Source organism: Colletotrichum destructivum, chromosome 2 (genome assembly GCF_034447905.1).
Source record: "Colletotrichum destructivum chromosome 2, complete sequence".
NCBI lineage: Eukaryota > Fungi > Ascomycota > Sordariomycetes > Glomerellales > Glomerellaceae > Colletotrichum > Colletotrichum destructivum.
In genome coordinates this window covers 187,360-206,123 of record NC_085897.1, presented here as the reverse complement: position 1 = coordinate 206,123, position 18,764 = coordinate 187,360, and the positions used below count along the sequence as shown (strand labels likewise).

At 57.1% G+C, this 18,764-nt stretch overlaps 5 protein-coding genes across 5 annotated transcripts; 2 read left to right on the top strand and 3 right to left on the bottom strand.

Annotated features, from left to right (window-relative positions):
- The first annotated feature begins 3,618 nt into the window (after positions 1-3,618).
- On the top strand, positions 3,619-8,550 carry CDEST_02234 (Putative zn(2)Cys(6) fungal-type DNA-binding domain-containing protein). Its single transcript, XM_062918393.1, has 4 exons — positions 3,619-5,375; positions 5,476-5,532; positions 6,475-6,976; positions 7,067-8,550. The coding sequence occupies exons 1-4, from the start codon at positions 4,476-4,478 to the stop codon at positions 7,951-7,953; spliced, it is 2,346 nt and encodes a 781-aa protein (XP_062774444.1). The 5' UTR covers positions 3,619-4,475; the 3' UTR covers positions 7,954-8,550.
- Positions 8,551-9,599: 1,049 nt separating this feature from the next.
- Positions 9,600-12,025, top strand: CDEST_02233 (Putative D-isomer specific 2-hydroxyacid dehydrogenase, catalytic domain-containing protein). Its single transcript, XM_062918392.1, has 5 exons — positions 9,600-9,779; positions 9,872-10,010; positions 10,077-10,291; positions 10,399-10,805; positions 10,886-12,025. Exons 2-5 carry the CDS (start codon positions 9,970-9,972, stop codon positions 11,231-11,233), a joined length of 1,011 nt encoding a protein of 336 aa, XP_062774443.1. The 5' UTR covers positions 9,600-9,779; positions 9,872-9,969; the 3' UTR covers positions 11,234-12,025.
- On the bottom strand, positions 11,709-13,766 carry CDEST_02232 (Putative adenosylhomocysteinase, S-adenosyl-L-homocysteine hydrolase, NAD binding protein). The gene is made up of 2 exons (XM_062918391.1): positions 12,667-13,766; positions 11,709-12,603 (listed from the first exon to the last, which is right to left on the bottom strand). Exons 1-2 carry the CDS (start codon positions 13,565-13,567, stop codon positions 12,155-12,157), a joined length of 1,350 nt encoding a protein of 449 aa, XP_062774442.1. The 5' UTR covers positions 13,568-13,766; the 3' UTR covers positions 11,709-12,154.
- A 2,027-nt stretch (positions 13,767-15,793) lies between these two features.
- CDEST_02231 (Putative eukaryotic translation initiation factor 3 subunit H, MPN domain-containing protein) lies at positions 15,794-17,913 on the bottom strand. Its single transcript, XM_062918390.1, has 3 exons — positions 17,734-17,913; positions 17,112-17,593; positions 15,794-16,985 (listed from the first exon to the last, which is right to left on the bottom strand). Exons 1-3 carry the CDS (start codon positions 17,785-17,787, stop codon positions 16,418-16,420), a joined length of 1,104 nt encoding a protein of 367 aa, XP_062774441.1. The 5' UTR covers positions 17,788-17,913; the 3' UTR covers positions 15,794-16,417.
- On the bottom strand, positions 17,821-18,085 carry CDEST_02230 (uncharacterized protein; the record flags this gene model as incomplete). The annotated part of the gene is made up of 2 exons (XM_062918389.1): positions 17,821-18,015; positions 18,074-18,085. The coding sequence occupies 2 exons, from the start codon at positions 18,083-18,085 to the stop codon at positions 17,821-17,823; spliced, it is 207 nt and encodes a 68-aa protein (XP_062774440.1).
- Between the last annotated feature and the right edge of the window lie 679 nt (positions 18,086-18,764).

Genomic DNA, 18,764 nt, shown 5'->3' with positions numbered 1-18,764 from the left:
TGCGGGGAAACGAAGAAGAAGAAAAAGACTATTGCAATGTGGGCGATTAACGAGACGAGGCGAGGCGAGGCAGCAAGGTCCAGGTATTGATGCCGGCTGGGTGTGCTATCGAATGTCACCGTGGGGACTGACGCCATGGGACCCCCCCTTTCGATACTCTTTGGGTAACAACGGGGATCGCGAGAGATTGCGAATGAGATTGACGAAGTGTTGGGTATTGCTTGAGTCCCTAAAAGAAAACCGTGGGATTTCAATAGTTCTGAAGACCCCGGGACAACGCATGAAGAAGCACAGACAGTTGGAGATGAGCATGGGAAGCTTCCTATTATTGGGTACGAGTTGGAGGCTGAAAAAAAAAAAAGGGAAAGAGAAAAAGGAGATGCCTGTCGTGTGGGTGGGCGAGCATGGGTGATGACAGCGGATGATGATGCAGGGCGGAGAGAAGGGAAGGCGGCGGGATTGGAGAGCTTCTGTTTACAGTGACGGGATGACGGGACGGATCACCTTGGCTGTGATGGGGGCATTCAGACCATTCAGACAATGGACGACGGCTAGTAGTAACAAGCTCATCCCGGGGAGAAGGGTTTGACGAAAATCGATTGACGGATAATCTCCCCAGGCGGGTTCCATCAGACGCCGCAATGCTTTGGTGGCACAGGGCAGTCTCTGTAGACTGTATTAGTAGGTCTTCGACGCTAGACACTTCTCAATGCCGTCACATGCGGCCTGAACAGGAGGCCTGAATCTCAGGGCCGAGAAGCCAGCCCTGACAGGATGTCTTTTTCTCTTCTCTCCTAGCTGTAGTCGGCGTGATGAACTGGCTGTGTGAGATGGCGTCCTTTACAGAGGCAGGGCGTCCTATAGTGAAGGTCTGGACAGAGAGCAAGGCCCCTCGCCCTCGGGATGCATGGTCATTGTCGATGTGCAGCTCGGTCCGTCCTGAGTAGGCGGCCGGCGTGGGCGCGGCACTCGCTGGGCTGGCGTGCCATGTCCCAGAAACTATACCCGGAGCACGGGCATGTGAGGTGCGGAGGGGAGGGGATAACCAGGGGAAACGGCGAGTGGGAAGGCGGCGAGCAGAAAGGGGGGTTGGTGAGGGGCTTGTGGCCAGGAGAGCAAACCTAGGAAGGTGTCCTTGATTGCAAGGGGGACGGAGATGACGATGGAGGAAAGGGTGCAGCTTGGGTGAGCTTCAAGAGTGATGTTCGTTGTCCCCGAAGAAGAATAAGACGAAGAAGAAGAAGATGATGATGATGCTGTCGTTGGCCAATATTCCACATGTACGTCAAGTGAGAACTGCCAGGGCTGAAATTGAGGTCGAGGTTAAGTCAAGGTAGCGCCTCAATGATCTGCTGCGAGTGTGGCTTTGGTAGAATTGCGATTTCATGCGCTGCGGCGTGGTTACGAGAGGTGAAATTTGACTGCCAGACCATCATAGTGGGACGGGACATGCAGGAGCGGTACTTTGTTACGTAAGGGTGCTGTGAGACGGGCTACACAAGAGCCAAGTGGGACTTGGCACAGATGTACCTAGGAGCCTCATGAGGCCCCTCGGGGCGAAGTTCTCGTTTGGGTACCGGGTCGTGTGTAGCCGCCCTCCAAGATCTCATGTGCTGCAGATCATCTTGAGCAATTGGAAGGAGGAGGAAGAGGAGGAGGAGGACGACGACAATGACGTAGAAGAAGAAGAAGAAGAAGAAGAAGAGAAAGAGGTAGTTGAGAGGGAAAAGTCTGCTTCTCATGTCCCTCCGCGCAACGTCGAGACAGGATCTATATAATTACCCAGGTCGTTAGTGAGTGAATGACATGACTTTACGTTGTATAGCACACAATTTTTCATGTAGGCGCGAATGTTGTGCAATTCTATACAGAGTACTCATCATGGAGTACATAACTCCCACTCGCTCATTACTATCTGACTAAGACGGGGGAGCCACTGAGCATTGGACGGACATGCCAAAACTGTGGGCCCAAAATGGTTCGATGTCCGCTCTACAGCGGTCCTTTCCAGCCACAGAACCGGGCCTAGATCCAACCTCCGAGGGGGCAGCACGGGGCTGGCAAGTGTGTGAGAGACGTCAAGACCCTCTTGCAAGTTACAGAAAGAGTGGTTTCCCTCTCGACGGAGTCTAGGCAGGTAAGAGGTTATGGAAAGTTGTTGGGGGGTCAAATTGTGTCAAGCGGGAAGACAATGGGTAGTCCCGGTCATTCACCTTGTCCTCACTCCGTATGGTACTGTTGCAAGTACTGTTGGAGAGGATATGCTTACTTGTACTCGACGCAAAGACGAAGGGACTCGAAGTACGGATACAATGCAGAGTACGAATGCCTTCCGGGATCAATGGTGGCTCGCATTCAGTGGAAAGGTCGGGACGGATTCCACTAAGCTAAAATTCCCTAGTGGCACAAAAGGGCCCAAAGAAGGTGCTGTCAATGTCATAAGAAAAACCCGCCCCTTCCTCCAAGCTACATAAGCTCGTCTGGACTGTGCTTCTAGGACGGTACGTATCTTGGTTGGGATCCCGAGCCAATCGGGGATCTTCACAAAGTGCCCAAGAAGTTAGGAAACATATTCTTTTCCCCCTTCCTGCCTTGCCTGCCCAGTGTCAGCATTCGTCTTGAGAAGTAAGTACCCTCTCAACCTGGGAAGGTGTCAGTGAATGTGTCTACTATTGCGAATCTTGCGCTGAACTACAGAGATTCTTTTAGCCTTCCGTTCTGACCTGGAACGGAAGGCACAGAGTTTACCTAGGTATCCCAGGTCTTATTCATCTTCACCTACACCGACACCTAACCCTTTTTTTCCCCTTTCCCCTCTTCTTTTTTCTTCTCCCTCTCGCCCCCCCAGTCGTTTGCCCTTCTTTCCCGCCCACTCTCTCAGCGACCGCAAACACAGTGGCCACGTCCACAACCACGACTACTTGATTTTCCAACGTTCCCCTGCAGACCCCGACACAATCAGTCAACCCTGGACGGTAACCCGATCCGCGTTTCTCGCCTCTCTGCAACTCCCCTCTCCCAGTCCACGTACCAACGGGCCACGGCTCTCCACCATCCTGGATACCGGACAGCAGTCACTGAACAGGGCAGCAAACCGACGTCGATCATTGGCTAAGGCCGCGTCAAACCCCCCGTTATTCACTCTTCGCCGGCCCGTCAACCTGCTGCACCTTCGCCATTAGTTTCCTAATCCAATCCCCCTAGGATCGCACCTACCATCTGGCATCGCCGCCACCTGGCACCACCACCAATCCAGCTGTCCTCGGCTCCTTCTCCCCTGTGCGTCCTTAGCATAATACGCCTGGATCAACCCGGTCAAACGCACCCTTGGGCATTTCAAGCCTGTGCCTGTACTTGTACCTGAATACCCCGGTGTCTCCTCGCTTCTTCCCTTAACACCAAAAGCCCCCCTTTCCGCCTCCTGTTGATAGACCCACCCGCGGCCAATAACGTCGCCTTCCCTGACCAATAACAGACAGTGGAGGTACCTTCCGATTTCAAGGTACCAACAAATACATCCAACGCTCAGAGGGTACTTCCCACCTTCACCCAAAAGGCAGGCCACGAATATCTAACCTACCTGCTAAACTAACCTAGCCAAACGACGAATACATACCAGGCACGGATACACTCCGACTGCACCCTGGCCCATCCGCCCTGCGCGCACCACTACGCGTGGGAACAGCCTGTTGGCGCTACGGCCGACCTTGATCCAGAGAGAGCTTCAGCACACACACCCGTCGCGAAAATTGTGCAGACTTTCGACTCAACTCCTCCATTGCGCCGCACTCCGTTCCTTAGTGCGAATCCAGTCATTCTCGGCCGACACACCACCTCACCACCCGACGACCTCTGCCCATCCACCCATCCATCCGCCGTCGGCGTCCGCGCACGCGCACGCGAGAGATACAGAGAGGTAGACGAGTGCTTGCACGTTGTCCTTGCACACTCTGTTCCGTATCCCGCACTGCATTGCATGCACGTTGATCTGGATACAGCAACAGGGGTCTAGCTACGGAACACGCTCAACCACCCACAACCGCTTTCTCCCCCCCCCTTCTCCCGGCGCGACGAGACCTCGTTCCGCGCGCAGTTGCTCCTGCTTGACGACACTGGTCCGAAGAAAAGATCCCTCCCCTCTCCAGGACGACCTCAGGTCCTTCCTTCGCCCACACCCACAGGGCCCCCTACGCGTACCCTTCCTCCTCCTCCTCCTGCTGCTGCTCCTCCGCACCCCTCTCCCGCCCCTACCAAGGATTAGCAGCAGGCACACAAAGCAGACACGAAGGGGGAGAGAGGGAAAAAAATCTCTCGAGTTGCGACGGCCTGCATAGGGACCGCACTCCAAGGCACCGCTCTCTCGCTCAACCTGCGCCCCAGGGTGTCGCGCATCAACGCATCCATCCACGCCGCTTCCCCCGGTCGACCTCAGACGTCCAATCGTGGCTCCATAAAAATTTCTAATTAAAATCGAAATGGCTCAAGAAGACACCACAAGCATCAGCACCAGCACCGACACCAGCACGACCAGTGCCAGCACCTCCAGCGTGCCTGTACCTGCGCCTACGCCTGTGTCTGTACCTGTGCTTGTGCCTGATGCCAGCGACGACGCCGCTGTCAATACGGAGCCCTTGACGACTTCTACTAATTCGGTCCCTCCCCCGACCTCCTCGACCTCGCCTCCTCCTCCTCCTCCAGCTCCTACTCCAGCTCCCACTCCAGCCGCCGACGTCGCCTCTGCTCCTGCTACCGCTCCTCTACCAGGACATTGGCCAGCCTCCTCGACGCCGAACTCGAACTCGACCCCCTCCGCCGAGACATTGTCGACCTCGAGCGCGACCGTAAACGCGTCCATTCCCGCTACGGCACCGCCGCCGCCTGCGACTGGCCCCGCGACCGCGCCTGCTCCCGCTCCCGCTCCCGTTGTAACCCCTGCGCCGCCCCTTCCGCAGCAGAACGGCGACGCGAGGGCGTCATCCTCGCCGGCCATGTCCCATCACCATCAGCCTCCGGGCCACCAGAGAGGCTACCCGAGCCCGAACAACTTCAATTCACCTGGTGCCGTGCCCCCGAACCAATATGCCTACCACCCGCAGCAGAGCCAGACCTCCGCCGACCCGTATAGAGCTGGCGCTGGCGCACCGGTCCCCTCCTTGCCCAGCATGAAGAGTCTCGACCATCACTACCAACAAGGCGCGCCGCCTCCCCAAGCGATGCCGATGCAGATGCAGATGGCCCCGAACCAAAGCATGCAATACTACCTGCCGCCAGGAGTGCAGGGCAACCCATACATGGCGCAGGACCTGAACCACCTAAGATATCAGATCCCCCACCACGACCCTAGGTTGATGCGAGGTCCTGGCGGTCCCAAGAAGGTGAGTCGGTGTGGAGCGATTGGGGACGGAAGCTGCGCTGCGGCAGCATCGCGACGCTTCAGGATAAAAGCTGACGGACGGGATTTGCCCCCCATCGTAGGAGATAAAGCGTCGGACGAAGACGGGTTGCTTGACGTGTCGTAAGCGCCGTATCAAGGTTAGTGAAAATTTTAAGACATTTCCTATTCTCCGTTCATTTTGCTTTTCCTTTCCTTTCCGGCTGTTTTCTCCGGTTTCTTTTCTAAGCCCTTTTACCCTCGATGGAATGGGTGGTTTTGGGGCGATGAGGGTCGACCAGAGGAATGCATTGGCTATCGGAGAGAAAAGAGGCAACGGGAACCCACGCGACAATGGCGAAGAAACAAAGTTTGCGATAAGCGAACCGAGTCGTGGTTTCGCAATGGGAAGCCGAGAAAAAAAACGGTCGCTTGATGTTCGCTTGATCTGGAGCTACTGCGAAGCGAGGACGGGAGCCATGCTTTGGACCACGTTCCGGGATCGCGCCTGCGGCTGCGGCTACGCCTACGCCTATGCCTACGCCCGCGCCCGTCCGCGCCCGCAGGGAAGTGCAATCTTCCGTTCCTGCAGAACCGACAGCGCGCCGCCGTCGCCCGCCCCCCCTTGGGCCCTTACCCCCCTCAAGCCTCCAGCCTCAAGCCTCCAGCCTCAAGCTTTACAGCCTGTCAGTCCCTGAACGGGCACGCCTCTCGCTTGCTACGCTTCGCTTAAGCCGCCCTCGAGCTCCAGCCACACCTACTCCAACTCAGCTTGGCTTAGCCTCGCCCTTTGACGTTTGACGTCGCTCAACTCAACTCAATTCCAACGCTGCCAGTCTCACCTCACCTCACCTCGCCTTACCTCATCATCACTTCATGCGCACGCACAGAGAGAGGCATATACACACAGCTCTGCTCTACAGGCAGCCTTCGCACGCCCAACCCAAACCCAACCCCCACTATTGTCTCATTTTCTCCTCTTCTTCTTTGCCTTGCTTTCTATCTCTTTTTCTTCCCCTTGTAGAGGCGCATACTCCATTGTTCTCGTTCCGCAGGACGCCACCACTCAAAGCAACACCTTTCTAACCAACCCCCCTTCTTAGTGCGACGAAGCTCATCCGACCTGTAACAACTGTAAAAAGTCAAAGCGCGAGTGCTTGGGTTACGATCCTATATTCAAGCAGCAGCCAGGTCCCTCGGCCATTCAGCCCGCTCCCAACGCCCAACGAGTGCCGACCCCAACCGTTCCATCCGTACCTTCATCAGTCCCGCCCACCGTCCCGACTGTGCCCTCGACCCCCACCGTCCCCCCGGTGCCTGTGCCGGTGTCTTCATCCAACCCCTACGGTGCCCAGCCGGCCATTCTGCCCAGCTCGTACAACCCTCCCCCCGCCACCGCCGCCACCCCCTCGCATTCGCACTCACCTCTCGACCCGGCCCTGACCTCGGCCACGCCCGGCCTCAAAACGGAGGCGACGTACGACTTCGCCGCGCCGATAGATCCTGCTCTGCAGACCCTACCCGCCCCGGCAACCGTGCCCTCCACTCAAACTCAGTCCTTCCCGGGTGAGCAAAGGGCAGCAGGCTTCGACAACCATCTCAGAGGTGCGACGCTCCCACAATCATTGTACATGCCTTGTTCTCTTTCAGCCGTCGCTTCGCCTCGAATCCCTCATACTGACTGGACCCGCGCAGCCACTACAAGAATGAAGTTCGATGACCTCATCGGCCTCCTGGGCCCTGCCGCTCCCACCCAGGACATCGCCCTTACCCCGGAGCTCCTCACCGAAATCATCAACATCTACCGCGAGGTCTACGCCGTCGGCCTGCAAGCCTTTTTCGAGTCCAACTGGTTCCAGAAGCAGGATACCCAGGGCAAGTTCTTTGTCGAAAACAGCCAGCCGCTCCTCGCTCAATTCGCCTCGTTTCTCAAGGTTGTCCAGTCTGTGCCGGCCAATGACCACACGCAGATGGCCCACTCTGGGGTCCTCGAGACTCGTCTGATCTGGTCCCTGGCCACTCTGCCATGCAGCAGCGCTCCCCCCTCAACGAACGTCGAGGCCAAGGTGCTGCCGCCCCCGGACGACCTGACGGAAGCTGCCAACCGAGTCAGGGTTCTGGAGGCTCTCCTCTGCGGTGATTTTCTGCCCTCGAATTTCCTCGCGCCTCCCGTACCCGACGCGAACCCTCACCGCCAACAGGAGTTTGAGTTTTGGCACAACCTCGCCCAGTACCTGTGCCACCACGACGCCGCCAAGCGCGACGAGATCCTTGGCCGGCTGAGACTGCAGCTGGGAGGCAGGGAGAACCGAGACCTCATCTACTCGATCGCCATCTCGCGCGAGCTGTCCCCGCGTGTCGAAGCCGGGTTCGAGAGGAACATCCCCAAGCACCTGGACGAGTCGGACCCCAAGAACAGGCTCTGGGTTGCCAACAAGTTCATCCAGGATGAGGCGCAGGTCACTGGCGGGACTACTAATATTGTACGACGGTTCAGCGAGATTGCCATCCGAGCTTACATCAGTCCTGGCGTCAACATCGCGACCCATCATGGCAGCCCGGCTGTTCCAGCACAGCCTTGAACATTCCAACACCAGCATCATCACCTTTATTCACAGCATATCACATCCTGCAGCATTTTCCAGGCTCAGGGAAGGGCCATGGGGAGAAACCAAAAAAGGGACGTGCGTGGTTTTTCCCCCTTTTTTTCGTTTTGTTTTACTCTCTCAGGGCGTTACAAGGAGTGGAAGGGAAGGCATGGCTTTCGTTCCTTTGAAGTTTTGCGATTTTCCTTTTCCAAGGGGAGGTTGCATGCGAGCCGGCACTGCGCCACTCGTCGTATAACTTTTTCCTTCACGGCCGATGGCATCTTTGTATAAGTAGTCCCACCCATCCTTAAAACTAGTTCATACTCCAGCATGGTAGGGCGGTGTGGCAGGAAGAAAAGAAAAGTGGTTTTATCTATCTCTCAAAAAGGGGATCTGAGCAGTAGGAAGGGGGTGGCTTGGGGAGACGAAGCCTATTCTGTCTCTCTGTGGATCAATTCACAGAGAGCGGCAGATTGTTGCGCCAACGACGTCTGGGCATTGCCAGTGTTCACTGTACGATACTAGACGGCGGACTCATCTGGGTTCTAAAGGTTAAGGACGCCGGATAGAAATCAAGAAATACAAAAAATTGCCAATCAATACTTCGTCTTCCTGTCCCTCCATTGCAGGTGCGGCTGTCCCCCTGAGCTAGGGGAACAGCAAGCGGAAGCGTACCTGTAGAGAGCTGCAGATGCAGGTCGAGTAGCAATGGGTTGTCGAGCTTCGTTCGACATGAAGCTGGGCGGAGTGGGAAAGGGTACGGCGGCCCGGGGATCCGAAGGGCAGGTGAAGGGGGGAGAGGGGGGAACCAGAGCATGACGCAGGTTGTTGTTGATGGCCACCGCTGTAGCGACTCCATGGGTGTGAGAGAAATGAGGGTGAGGGAGATGGGAGAGCCTGAAGAGGTTGAGGAGTAGTTTAGCGGCGCACGTATTGGCCAGCAGGGTCTTGATTCAGCAAGCACTTCCAACGATGGAGCGGGTTTGGTGAGAAAGACGAAAGGGTGGGGGGGATAGAGGTGCATGCGAGCTTCAGCGGTGTCGGCACCGTCCTGCGGGTTTTGGGCTGCGTGCCAGCCAGCCAGCTCTTGTCCGGAGAAGGCGGTTTCGGTATCGGATAAGGAGGGGGGGACTCGTGTGGCACAGTCGCGTTTACCGAGGACGTGACGGCGCCGGCTTACGAATCCTGCGATGTCTCACCTCGGGCAGGAAATCAGGATCGTGGGAAATGGTAGTAGGAGCTCGCGATTTCGTCAGTCGAGGCCCGAGGCCTGAGCGCTGCGTGTCCGGCTCGGCTTTCTCTCCGACAATCTCTGCGATACGGGATGGGGGTTAGAGCTTAGTCCCTGCCCTCCGATGGCTCGAGACGCCGGCGAATTAATGAGTATCTCGTGTCAAGGAGGAAAACGGGGTTTCCTCTCCTCGCGGCGTGAAATAGAACCGAGTCTAGTCTTGCGTCGAGAGTTCTCAAGTCAGGAGGGCTGGTAGATTTGGGGGCTCTCAAACAACAGTCTGTCCATCGCCGACACAACTCTCTCCCGGCAGACTTCCGCCGAGACAACGGGGGGGGGGGGTGAAGACGAACTCGGGCAGCTCCGCTCCAATTGAGTTTCAACCTCCCCCCTCCCCCCACCGATCGTCCCCCACCTTCCCAGTCCGTCTATCGCTCAACGGGCGAGGCAAGCCACCCCGCGCCGGGCTGTCTCTTTGGAGGGGCATTCTTGACGGCTTCGTTCCTACGATATTACCGTATCCCGGGATTTTGTGCATCAAGATAGACTTTTTTTTCTTAATCTTCAGAACACGGACTCGATAAGAAAGGTTAGCGAACCGGCTGGGTTGAGTCGAGGCGTCACTGGCTCTGGAGGGATTAACGTCCGCTCCGCATGATGTCCGGTTGCTGACCGGAACAGAGATAGGTAGACAGACAAAACGCCTGAGCACATTCAGCCCTCCCTCCTCGAATCACGTATACAAACAACTTTACCCATCGAGTCGAAAACCTTGAGCCATGTCCAAGCCCAAGGTCCTCCAGCTGGGCGAGATCGAGCAGTGCGTCTACCCCCCTCTATCTCCTTTGAGCTAAACTAACACGGCTTCCTGCCCCCCCTTCTACAGCGCTTACGAGGCATGGGCTCGTCTCGGTCAGGTCGCGGACATCGTCAAACCCAAGGCGACAAACCGCGCCGAGTTCCTCGACGAATGCAGGTCGGGCGCCCTCGACGGCGTCAAGGCTATTTACCGGACTTTTGCGAGCGTTAAGACCACGGGCCGCATCGACGCCGAACTGGTCGCCGCGCTGCCCGAGAGCGTGGGCTTCATCTGCCACAATGGTATGTCCCTCTCCAGCCGCCCTTTGGCTTTGTAAAAGAAAAGAGAGAGAGAGAGAGAGAGGTACTCTCCCAATAGACCAAGACAACAGACATACTAACCCCAGCAGGCGCCGGCTATGACCAGATCGACGTGCCGGCCTGCACCCCGCGCATCCTCGTCTCCAACACCCCGACCGCCGTCGATGACGCCACGGCCGACATCACCATCTGGCTCATGCTCGGCGCCCTGCGCAACCTCAACGCCTCCGTCCTGTCCATCCGAGGCCGCCGCTGGCGCGGGAACCCGCCCCCGCCCCTCGGCCGCGACCCGCAGGGCAAGGTCCTCGGCATCCTCGGCATGGGCGGCATCGGCCGCAACGTCGCCAAGAAGGCCGCCGCCTTCGGCATGTCGGTGCGTTACTTCAACCGCACCCGCCTCGACGCCGCCCTCGAGGCCGAGTGCGGCGCCGAGTACGTCGACTTCGAGACGCTGCTCCGAGAGAGCGACGTCATCTCCCTCAACCTGCCGTTGAACGTTGAGTCTCCCCCTTCCCTCCCCCCTCAATCAACCCTTGACAACAGTGACTGACGCACCGACGACCGACGGCCAAACAGGCCCAGACACGACACACAATCTCCCACGCACAATTCGCCCTCATGAAACCCGGCGTCGTCATCGTCAACACGGCGCGCGGCGCCGTCATCGACGAGGCCGCCCTCGTCGACGCCCTCGCCTCGGGCCGCGTCGCCAGCGCGGGCCTCGACGTCTTCGAGAATGAGCCCGACGTCCACCCAGGCCTGCTCGACAACCCCAACGTGCTCATCGTCCCGCACATGGGCACCTGGACCGTCGAGACGAGCGTCAAGATGGAGGAGTGGGCCATCGCCAACGCGAGGCGCGCCGTCGAGGAGGGCCGCCTGAACAATGTCGTCGTCGAGCAGAAAGGGCTGGTGCAGGAGTGAGGGAGGACCGATTGATATCCAGGGCTTGGGGTTTGGAAAGGAGAGAGAGATAGAGAGAGAGAGCCCGCGTTGGACAATTCTCGGTAGGCAAGGCACGTACTGAGTCTCGGTCATCTTTGATGCCTTAGTCGGTTCGGCAGTCTAACCATGGCCTCGAACCCACGGGGTTGGAAGCAATCAACACAATGAATCTAACAAGCGGCTCTGCGTGAGACTGTGTAGACAAGACAGCAACTATCAAGGACGTTGAGGACTTGGCCGGACCCATCCATTCGAGTCCGGCCACGCACAAGGATCAACATACATAGCTCAAGACTCGGTTGTTCGCGACGTCAACCGGCACCTCTGCGGCCACACACACAGGTCTTAACTGCAAATGTCATTTGGCCATGCAACCATGGCCGGTCATCATACCAGGCCTAGATTCGGAATCACGTTTATCAAAAGTCACATCAATAATCACTGGGCAGAGGAATATTTGCTCAGGACGCATATATTTGTTTATGCGGACCACGGTTGACGGGTCCTAATCCTCGAGTTGATCTACTCGTTACCCCTATTTCCCATTTCCGGGGGTTGAGTCCCTTTTTGATTGTCCCGCTCCCATTAAGTCGGGCCGACGTAGAAGAGAAAGAAAAAAGGACGACGCAAAAATACAAAATGCCATGGTCTGGGGAATCACTATTCACAAGCCAACGCCTATTTTTTGTTGAAAAATCTCGCAGCCAGGCAAACCCCCAAGCTCTTTTGAGTTTCCAGCCCGTAACCGCCCCCAGCCGAGATTCCCTTTCCCAGATGTGTCATGCAAGTCATGCTGTTGAGAACACACGTTGCCAAATGTTATGGTGTACGCTCTTTGAAGTCATTAATCGGAGTGTTGAAGAAATCCAGCCACTGGGGTGGATGTCAAAGAAAGACCGCTTAGTAGCGGTAGATGTCGCTCTTGTAGGGACCCTCAACGGCGATGCTGAGGTACTCGGACTGGACCTTGCTGAGCTCGGTGAGCTCGACGTTGCAGTGCGCCAGGTGAAGTCTGGCAACCTCCTCGTCGAGGACCTTGGGGAGGACGTAGACACCGACGTCGAGCTTGCCAGCCTTGGCGAACTCGACGTACTTCTGGCCCCAGGCGGCGTCGCCGTTCTTGTACAGCATGATCTGGGCAAGGACCTGGTTGGTGAAGGAGCAGGACATGACGAAGGAAGAGTGGCCGGTGGCACAGCCGAGGTTGACCAGACGGCCCTCGGCGAGAAGGATGACGTGGCGACCGTTCTTCATGAGGAAGCGGTCGACCTGGGGCTTGATGTTCTGGACGCTCTGCGCGTTGGCCTTGAGCCACGCAACGTCGATCTCGATGTCGAAGTGACCAATGTCTGGAGTAGAGTTGGTTAGTGACGGGAATCAAGGTGGAGAGGGAATTCTGCGGGGTTACTCACTGCAGACAATGGCGTCGTTGGGCATGGCCTCAAAGTGCACGCCAGTCAGGATGTCACGGCAGCCGGTGGTGGTGACGAAGATCTGGCCGCGGGAGGCAGCCTTCTCCATGGTGGTGACCTCGTAGCCGGCCATGGCGGCCTGGAGGGCGTTGATGGGGTCGATCTCGGTGACGATGACACGGGCACCCATGGTGTGCAGGGCCTGAGCACAGCCCTTGCCGACGTCACCGAAGCCGGCGACGACGGCGATCTTGCCGGCAACCATGACATCGGTAGCGCGCTTGATGCCGTCAATAAGGGACTCGCGGCAGCCGTACAGGTTGTCGAACTTGGACTTGGTGACCGAGTCGTTGACGTTGATGGAGGGGACGAGGAGCTTGCCGTCCTTGAGCATCTTGTAGAGGTGGTGGACACCAGTGGTGGTCTCCTCAGAGACACCGTAGCAGCCCTTGAGCATCTCGGGGTACTTGTCGTGGACGAGGTGGGTCAGGTCACCACCGTCGTCGAGGATGAGGTTGAGCTTCTGGCCGTCCTTGAAGGCGGACAGCTGCTGCTCCAAGCACCAGTTGTACTCCTCCTCAGACTCGCCCTTCCAGGCGAAGACGGGGACACCGGCGGCAGCAATGGCGGCGGCGGCGTGGTCCTGGGTGGAGAAGATGTTGCAGGAAGTCCAGGTGACCTCGGCACCGAGAGCAGTGAGGGTCTCGATGAGGACGGCGGTCTGGATGGTCATGTGCAAGCAACCGGCGATGCGGGCGCCCTTGAGGGGCTGGTCGGCAGCGTACTTGGCACGGGTCTGCATGAGACCGGGCATCTCGTTCTCGGCGAGCTCGATCTCCTTGCGGCCGAAGGCGGCCAGGGAGAGGTCGGCGACCTTGAACTTGTGGGCGGGAGCAGACATTCTGTGAAGTGTGTTTGGGGGGGTTGGAGGGTGGTGGTAGTGGTATTGGAGGAGATGGAGGGGAAGGATGAGAGAAAGAGGAAGAGAAAGAAGAAATGAACGAGAGCGATGGAGGAGAGGGAAGATTTAAAAGTCGACGGAGGAAGGAGGGGGGGACAGATACAGGAAGTAAAAAAACAGGGACCTGAGGTATGGAGGATGGAGGGGTTCAGGCACTCAGGGAAAGATGGATCGATATGGATGGAGGGGGGCCAGTCAGGAACGGGCAGGGCGGTGTGTGTGTGTGAGACGGGACTGGGACTGTACCTTATGCTGCCGGGCTAGCTAGCTAGCTAGCTAGCTAGGTAAGTAGATACTTGTAGTGCTGCGTTGTTGTCCTGCCACCAGGAAGGGAGAGAGAAATTTCTGCTCTTGCTACGGTTTGATTTTTTTTTTTCCCTCTTCGTGTTTCCCAATGCGAAATCCTGTCCAGTCACAGCGGGCAACCACCAGTGTCGGCGAAGCGCGGCGTTGGTGGGAGGGGGGGAACGGGGACTTTGAAGCTAGAGGCGGGGCAAAAAGTTCAACGAGCGAGAGAGACTCGAGAGCAGATGCTGCAGATGAGTGTGTGGCAGCAGGCGGGGTGGGGAATCTCGGGGAGGAGGAGGCTCATCTACTGGTTGCTGCCCCCAGCGAGACTTTGGGAACTGATACATTCATTGGCACTTTGGGGTGGAGGTACGATACGATAGCTACGAGGGAGGTATCTGTACTTTGCTATCTCTTCAGTCCATCGACTCGATGCTGTTGGCCGGTACTTCACCACCCGAGGGAGCTGGAAGAGCTACGGATGTGACCTCTCGGCTGTTAGCAGCTCCGATATCGATACATGCCCCAGTGTTCCCTTCCCTCTCACCATCATCACCGCTGGGAGCTCAGGGACACCCGTCACATATCTAACTTTGGTCCTACTGCCCCTCGGCCCCCCTCCTCCCCTTCCCCCTCCCTTCGAGACGCCTCGTTCTGCCAATGCTCAGTTCAGTCTCTTGTCTCCCTATCTTGCTCCTGCGGCCTACGGACACTTTTGACAAAGGCCGTTGCGGTGAAGGGCGGTCCTCGCTCCGGAGGGTTTTACTCACACATGCGAGGGATTGGAGACTGCGATCCAACCGTCCGTCGCCTGGCATTGTCTCATCCAGCGCCGTTCAATTGGTTATGCACATGTTCCAGCTTCTCCTTGACGCAAAAAGCCCAACGCTCATTGTTGGAATCAGCCACCATTGGCAGCCCACATGGAGGCGAGGGAGGACTAGACCCAAGGGAGCAAGCTCGAGAATGAGCTGTCCCAGCTTCGTCCCAAGGCCGTCTATCCAAGGTACAGGTACACCTGCCACAGCATGTGCACACTGCCTAGGTACTGTGTAGCGATGCTGGTATCTGAGAGCAATTCATATTTGTGCAAGACGCGAGAGCTGCTGTCAATTCGTTTGTATTCTCGACTTCCACTTGCTTCCATTATCACCTTCGTTACTGGGTCAAGGAACCAGCTCGTAATAGCTCCCTAGTGTACAGTAACTCTGGCCGGGACCGACCTGCTCGGAGGTAAGGTAAGGTAAGGTTAGGTATGGTAACGAAAAAGGCGGCGGCAGAAAGAAGAGGGACAGAGGGGTACATTGGCCTCGCTCGTTCCACAGCCAAAGTGCGTGCAGATCTGACGAGAAGCATGTACCTACCTACCCTGATGGGGAGAGAGGGGAAGCCAGAGAAATTCCAAAAGGAAAAAAGGACACAAAAAAAAGGCTGCCCCTCAATCGCCCTCTTTTTCGCAGGTGCATGGTCCAGGTGCTGGCCCGCGAGTGTCCGCCGGGCCAGGCGTGCCGCTGTGACTTGATTTGAGAGGTTGAGAGAGGCTAGGTTTCTTCCTCCTCCGATTCCACTTGTTTTACCGTTCACTGACGCTAGTCCTCTTTGAAAAATAGAAACTCCCTCGATTTGCTGCCCCACCATTTACACCGACGTCGTGGTCGCTCGAGTCGAGTCTGCCATGTCCACGTCCCGCCAGTCTCCTCTTCGCCTTGGATTGACTTTGGCGGCGTCCCGTCCCCAACAGAGTCTCCCGCGCGAATCAATCCGCCGAACCTAAGCTCGGCATATTATGCAGACCATGCATACATGAGATGACTCGGGGCGAGGCGGACACGGCGGGCGGGAGTAAAAAGGTTGTTTTGATGCCGGGCTGACCGGCTACGTGGCTTTATTGCTCAATCTAGTGTGTTTCCATGTTCAATATAGCAAAGCTATGGTGGTTCGGTCGACGTCGTAGTGTTTGTGGAACTGCGTTCCTGTGCACATGACATGATAATAGACGCTCTGCCTCGTGGTTTCGCTTGCGTCCTGGCAAGCCTCGCCGCCTGCCTTTCGTGCTCGAGATGTCCTCTCATACCGCGACGCCGGCCTCGCCCTTCATCTCCGGCAGACGAAGTCATCCTGGTGTGTATGGCCTCGGCGTCAAGCCCCTCAGTGCCACGACGTAACAGTACTCCCCGTGCAGAAGGAAACCGTTGGTGGCCGCGCTGGTATGCAAGAAAAGGACATCGAATATCGACTCAGTACACACTGCCTGGGACTAATTACCGTAACGCCGTTTCGAATGCTTGATCCGCTCCCCAGATCATTCATCATTCCCAGAACACCCGTTCTCTAAGGTAATTCCACTTCTTTTTTGTGTCTGCCCCTCGCCTTCTCTCCCCCATTCTCCCCCCCATCGTCGTCTTCTTCTTCTCGTCCGTCCAGAAACAACGGCCCCTCTCCGACCACCAACACACCAGCAAGAGGATGAGACCCGGGGCCGACTCAGTGCATCTTCAACATCTAAGCCCGCTTGGGCAGCAGGTTCTCCCTGACGGCGAACATCTTGGCACTGATGTTGGACGTGAAGCCGTCCACCTGCTTGCTGTACTGCTCCACCTGCTTCGCGTTCAGCATGCCCTCGAGCCGGCTGGGCTCCTGGGGCAGCTTGAACAGCCTCTGCCACTCGTCCTCGGGCAGGGGCTCCTGCTTGGCCGCCGCGCGCGCCGCGTTCTCCGCCTTGCGCTTAGCCTGCCACTGCGTAATCTTGGCCTGCTCGCGGCCGACCTGGCGCTGGTAGAACTGAAAGTTGTTGAGGTCCGTGTAGTGCGACTCGATGCTCTCGAGCAGCAGGTCGCACGTCTTCTCGAGGAAGGGGTCTATCGAGAGGTCGAGGTTCTCGACCGAGGGGTGCAGCTGCTGCTTGATGGGGTCTTCGCGCAGGTCCGACAGCGAGTTGGGCCGCTCGATGCTGTCCTGCTGGGGGAGGCCGGGGAGCTGGTGGAGGAACGAGGTCAACAGGTGCGTGTTGTGAATCTCGACGGGAAGCTCGGCGAGGATGTCCTTGAACGTAAGCTTGGAAGCTTTCAGGCTGCGAAACACATCATGTTAGCGACGTGACGACCCCGGTAAGAGTTTGTCCCCCGTGACTCTCTATGTGTGTGTGTCTCTCTCTCTTCTGTGTATGTGAATGTGTGTGTGTGTGCCGTCGACGTACCTCTCGGTCGTGAACTTGCCCTCCTTGTAGGCGGCCATGAAGGCGGGGGTGAGCTTGAAAGCGCGCAGGCTGAGGGAGCCCTGGGAGCTGCGGCTGACGTCGTGGACGAGAGCGACTGTCCGCTCGTTGTCCTTCTGGTAGTGGTACTGGTTCTCAATGAAGCTGAGGTTGACAAAGTTGCCCATGGCGGCGCTCGTGTACCAGCCGACGTTGTTAGCGTCGACGTTGACCTCCTTCAGGTGCTTGATCATCTCGTTCTGGTAAACGATGTTGGCCTTCTGACGGGGGGCGGCGGCGGCGAGGGCAGAAGCGTCGTTGCTGTTGTTGCTGTGGCTGTGGCTGTCCGTGTTTGCGACGTCGACCGTGGGGAACTGGAAGGTGTTGCTGATCTCGAGAAGGCCGTCCGAGTCCATGCCGACGATGGAGCCGGTCGCGGTCGTGGGGAAGGTCTGGGAGCCATGCTTGACGATTTTCATCACCACCTAGAAGAATAGCGCGACTAATCAGCAACCGTCTCTACATCTGTCGCTCTCTCCCTTTCTCTCTCTTGCATGTATGTATCCGTCCATCACCACAAGCCCAAGTGAGGAGAGAGGTGGGGCAGGAATCGGGCAAGACTCACAAGGGCCTCAACGCGAACCGCCGTGAGCGGCACCTCCTTGATAACGTCACCCATATTTGCGATACGATCGGGGAGATTCGTGCAGGTTCAAAAATTCCTGGCTATGTCGAGTCTGCGGCTGCGGGATCGTTGGTGTCGCGTGCTTGGCGGTCGGGTTTCGAAGGGGGCTCGTCTCGTTCGTTGATGCGAAATATCGAACTTTTCGCTACTACGAATTGTGGGAGGGATTGTGGGCTGTTGGGCGGTGGGCCGAGGCAGAATTCTTTCCGGTGCGAAGAGGTCCTGTGTGTGTACTGCGTTCACACCCTTTCTGCCTTGCACTATTCCATTAAATCCACACCTTCCCCTCCATTTCAGTCCACTCCGTTCAAACCGCCGGTCGAAAGCCGCCGCGGCCGCCGCCGTCTGTCTTCCCACGGCGAATCCGTAACAAATTCCATACGCCACGTCTTGAACAGGAGGGCATCCCACTCATGCCCCCACGCCGAAAGCACTCGCATCGAGTTTAAATTCAACGACGTCTCATCTGGACGCCCTGCTCATCGCTTCTCCTGCTTTCCTTCTCGAAAGCTCGTTCATTCTACTCTACTCCTCTTGAGCATCATTTTCCGATATCACTCGGGGGGTCTTCCATGTCTGCGTCGCGTTGCACGCATGCTGGCAAAACCCGTCGTCGCACATCACCTACCGCTTCTTTCAGACGTCCTTGGTAGCGAGCACATGCCTTCTTTTGTCTCGGTTTCGGAACCTGATCATGGCACCCAGCTAGTTGGATTAGGCCAGCTTGCAGTTCCAGTTTAACGATTCCGAGAACAATATGCAGTTATCATTTGAGCTCGCGTATTATGCTGTCTAATGCTAAATCAAGTCATGTTTCTCGTGGCCGTGCAATGCTACTCGGATGCGCCCATGAGCAGGTACCCAATTACCCCAATGCCGTCTATCACATACCCACACGCCTAGGCAGTCCGTCGTCGTTGCCATCATTTCCTAGCCCGATTGCGACATTCGTCCCGACCAAAACCATCAAA

Excerpts from the sequence above, each read along its gene's own strand:
- CDEST_02234 (XM_062918393.1), top strand. The coding sequence starts at position 4,476 with ATGGCTCAAGAAGACACCACAAGCATCAGCACCAGCACCGACACCAGC. Across the intron at positions 5,376-5,475 it reads GTCCTGGCGGTCCCAAGAAG|GAGATAAAGCGTCGGACGAA; the intron begins GTGAGTCGGTGT and ends CCCCCATCGTAG. Across the intron at positions 6,977-7,066 it reads CTTCGACAACCATCTCAGAG|CCACTACAAGAATGAAGTTC; the intron begins GTGCGACGCTCC and ends GGACCCGCGCAG.
- CDEST_02233 (XM_062918392.1), top strand. The coding sequence starts at position 9,970 with ATGTCCAAGCCCAAGGTCCTCCAGCTGGGCGAGATCGAGCA. Across the intron at positions 10,011-10,076 it reads CAGCTGGGCGAGATCGAGCA|CGCTTACGAGGCATGGGCTC; the intron begins GTGCGTCTACCC and ends CCCCTTCTACAG. Across the intron at positions 10,806-10,885 it reads CCCTCAACCTGCCGTTGAAC|GCCCAGACACGACACACAAT; the intron begins GTTGAGTCTCCC and ends ACGGCCAAACAG.
- CDEST_02232 (XM_062918391.1), bottom strand. The coding sequence starts at position 13,567 with ATGTCTGCTCCCGCCCACAAGTTCAAGGTCGCCGACCTCTCCCTGGCC. Across the intron at positions 12,604-12,666 it reads CAACGACGCCATTGTCTGCA|ACATTGGTCACTTCGACATC; the intron begins GTGAGTAACCCC and ends ACTCTACTCCAG.
- CDEST_02231 (XM_062918390.1), bottom strand. The coding sequence starts at position 17,787 with ATGGGTGACGTTATCAAGGAGGTGCCGCTCACGGCGGTTCGCGTTGAG. Across the intron at positions 17,594-17,733 it reads CGGTTCGCGTTGAGGCCCTT|GTGGTGATGAAAATCGTCAA; the intron begins GTGAGTCTTGCC and ends CTATTCTTCTAG. Across the intron at positions 16,986-17,111 it reads GGCAAGTTCACGACCGAGAG|CCTGAAAGCTTCCAAGCTTA; the intron begins GTACGTCGACGG and ends TGTGTTTCGCAG.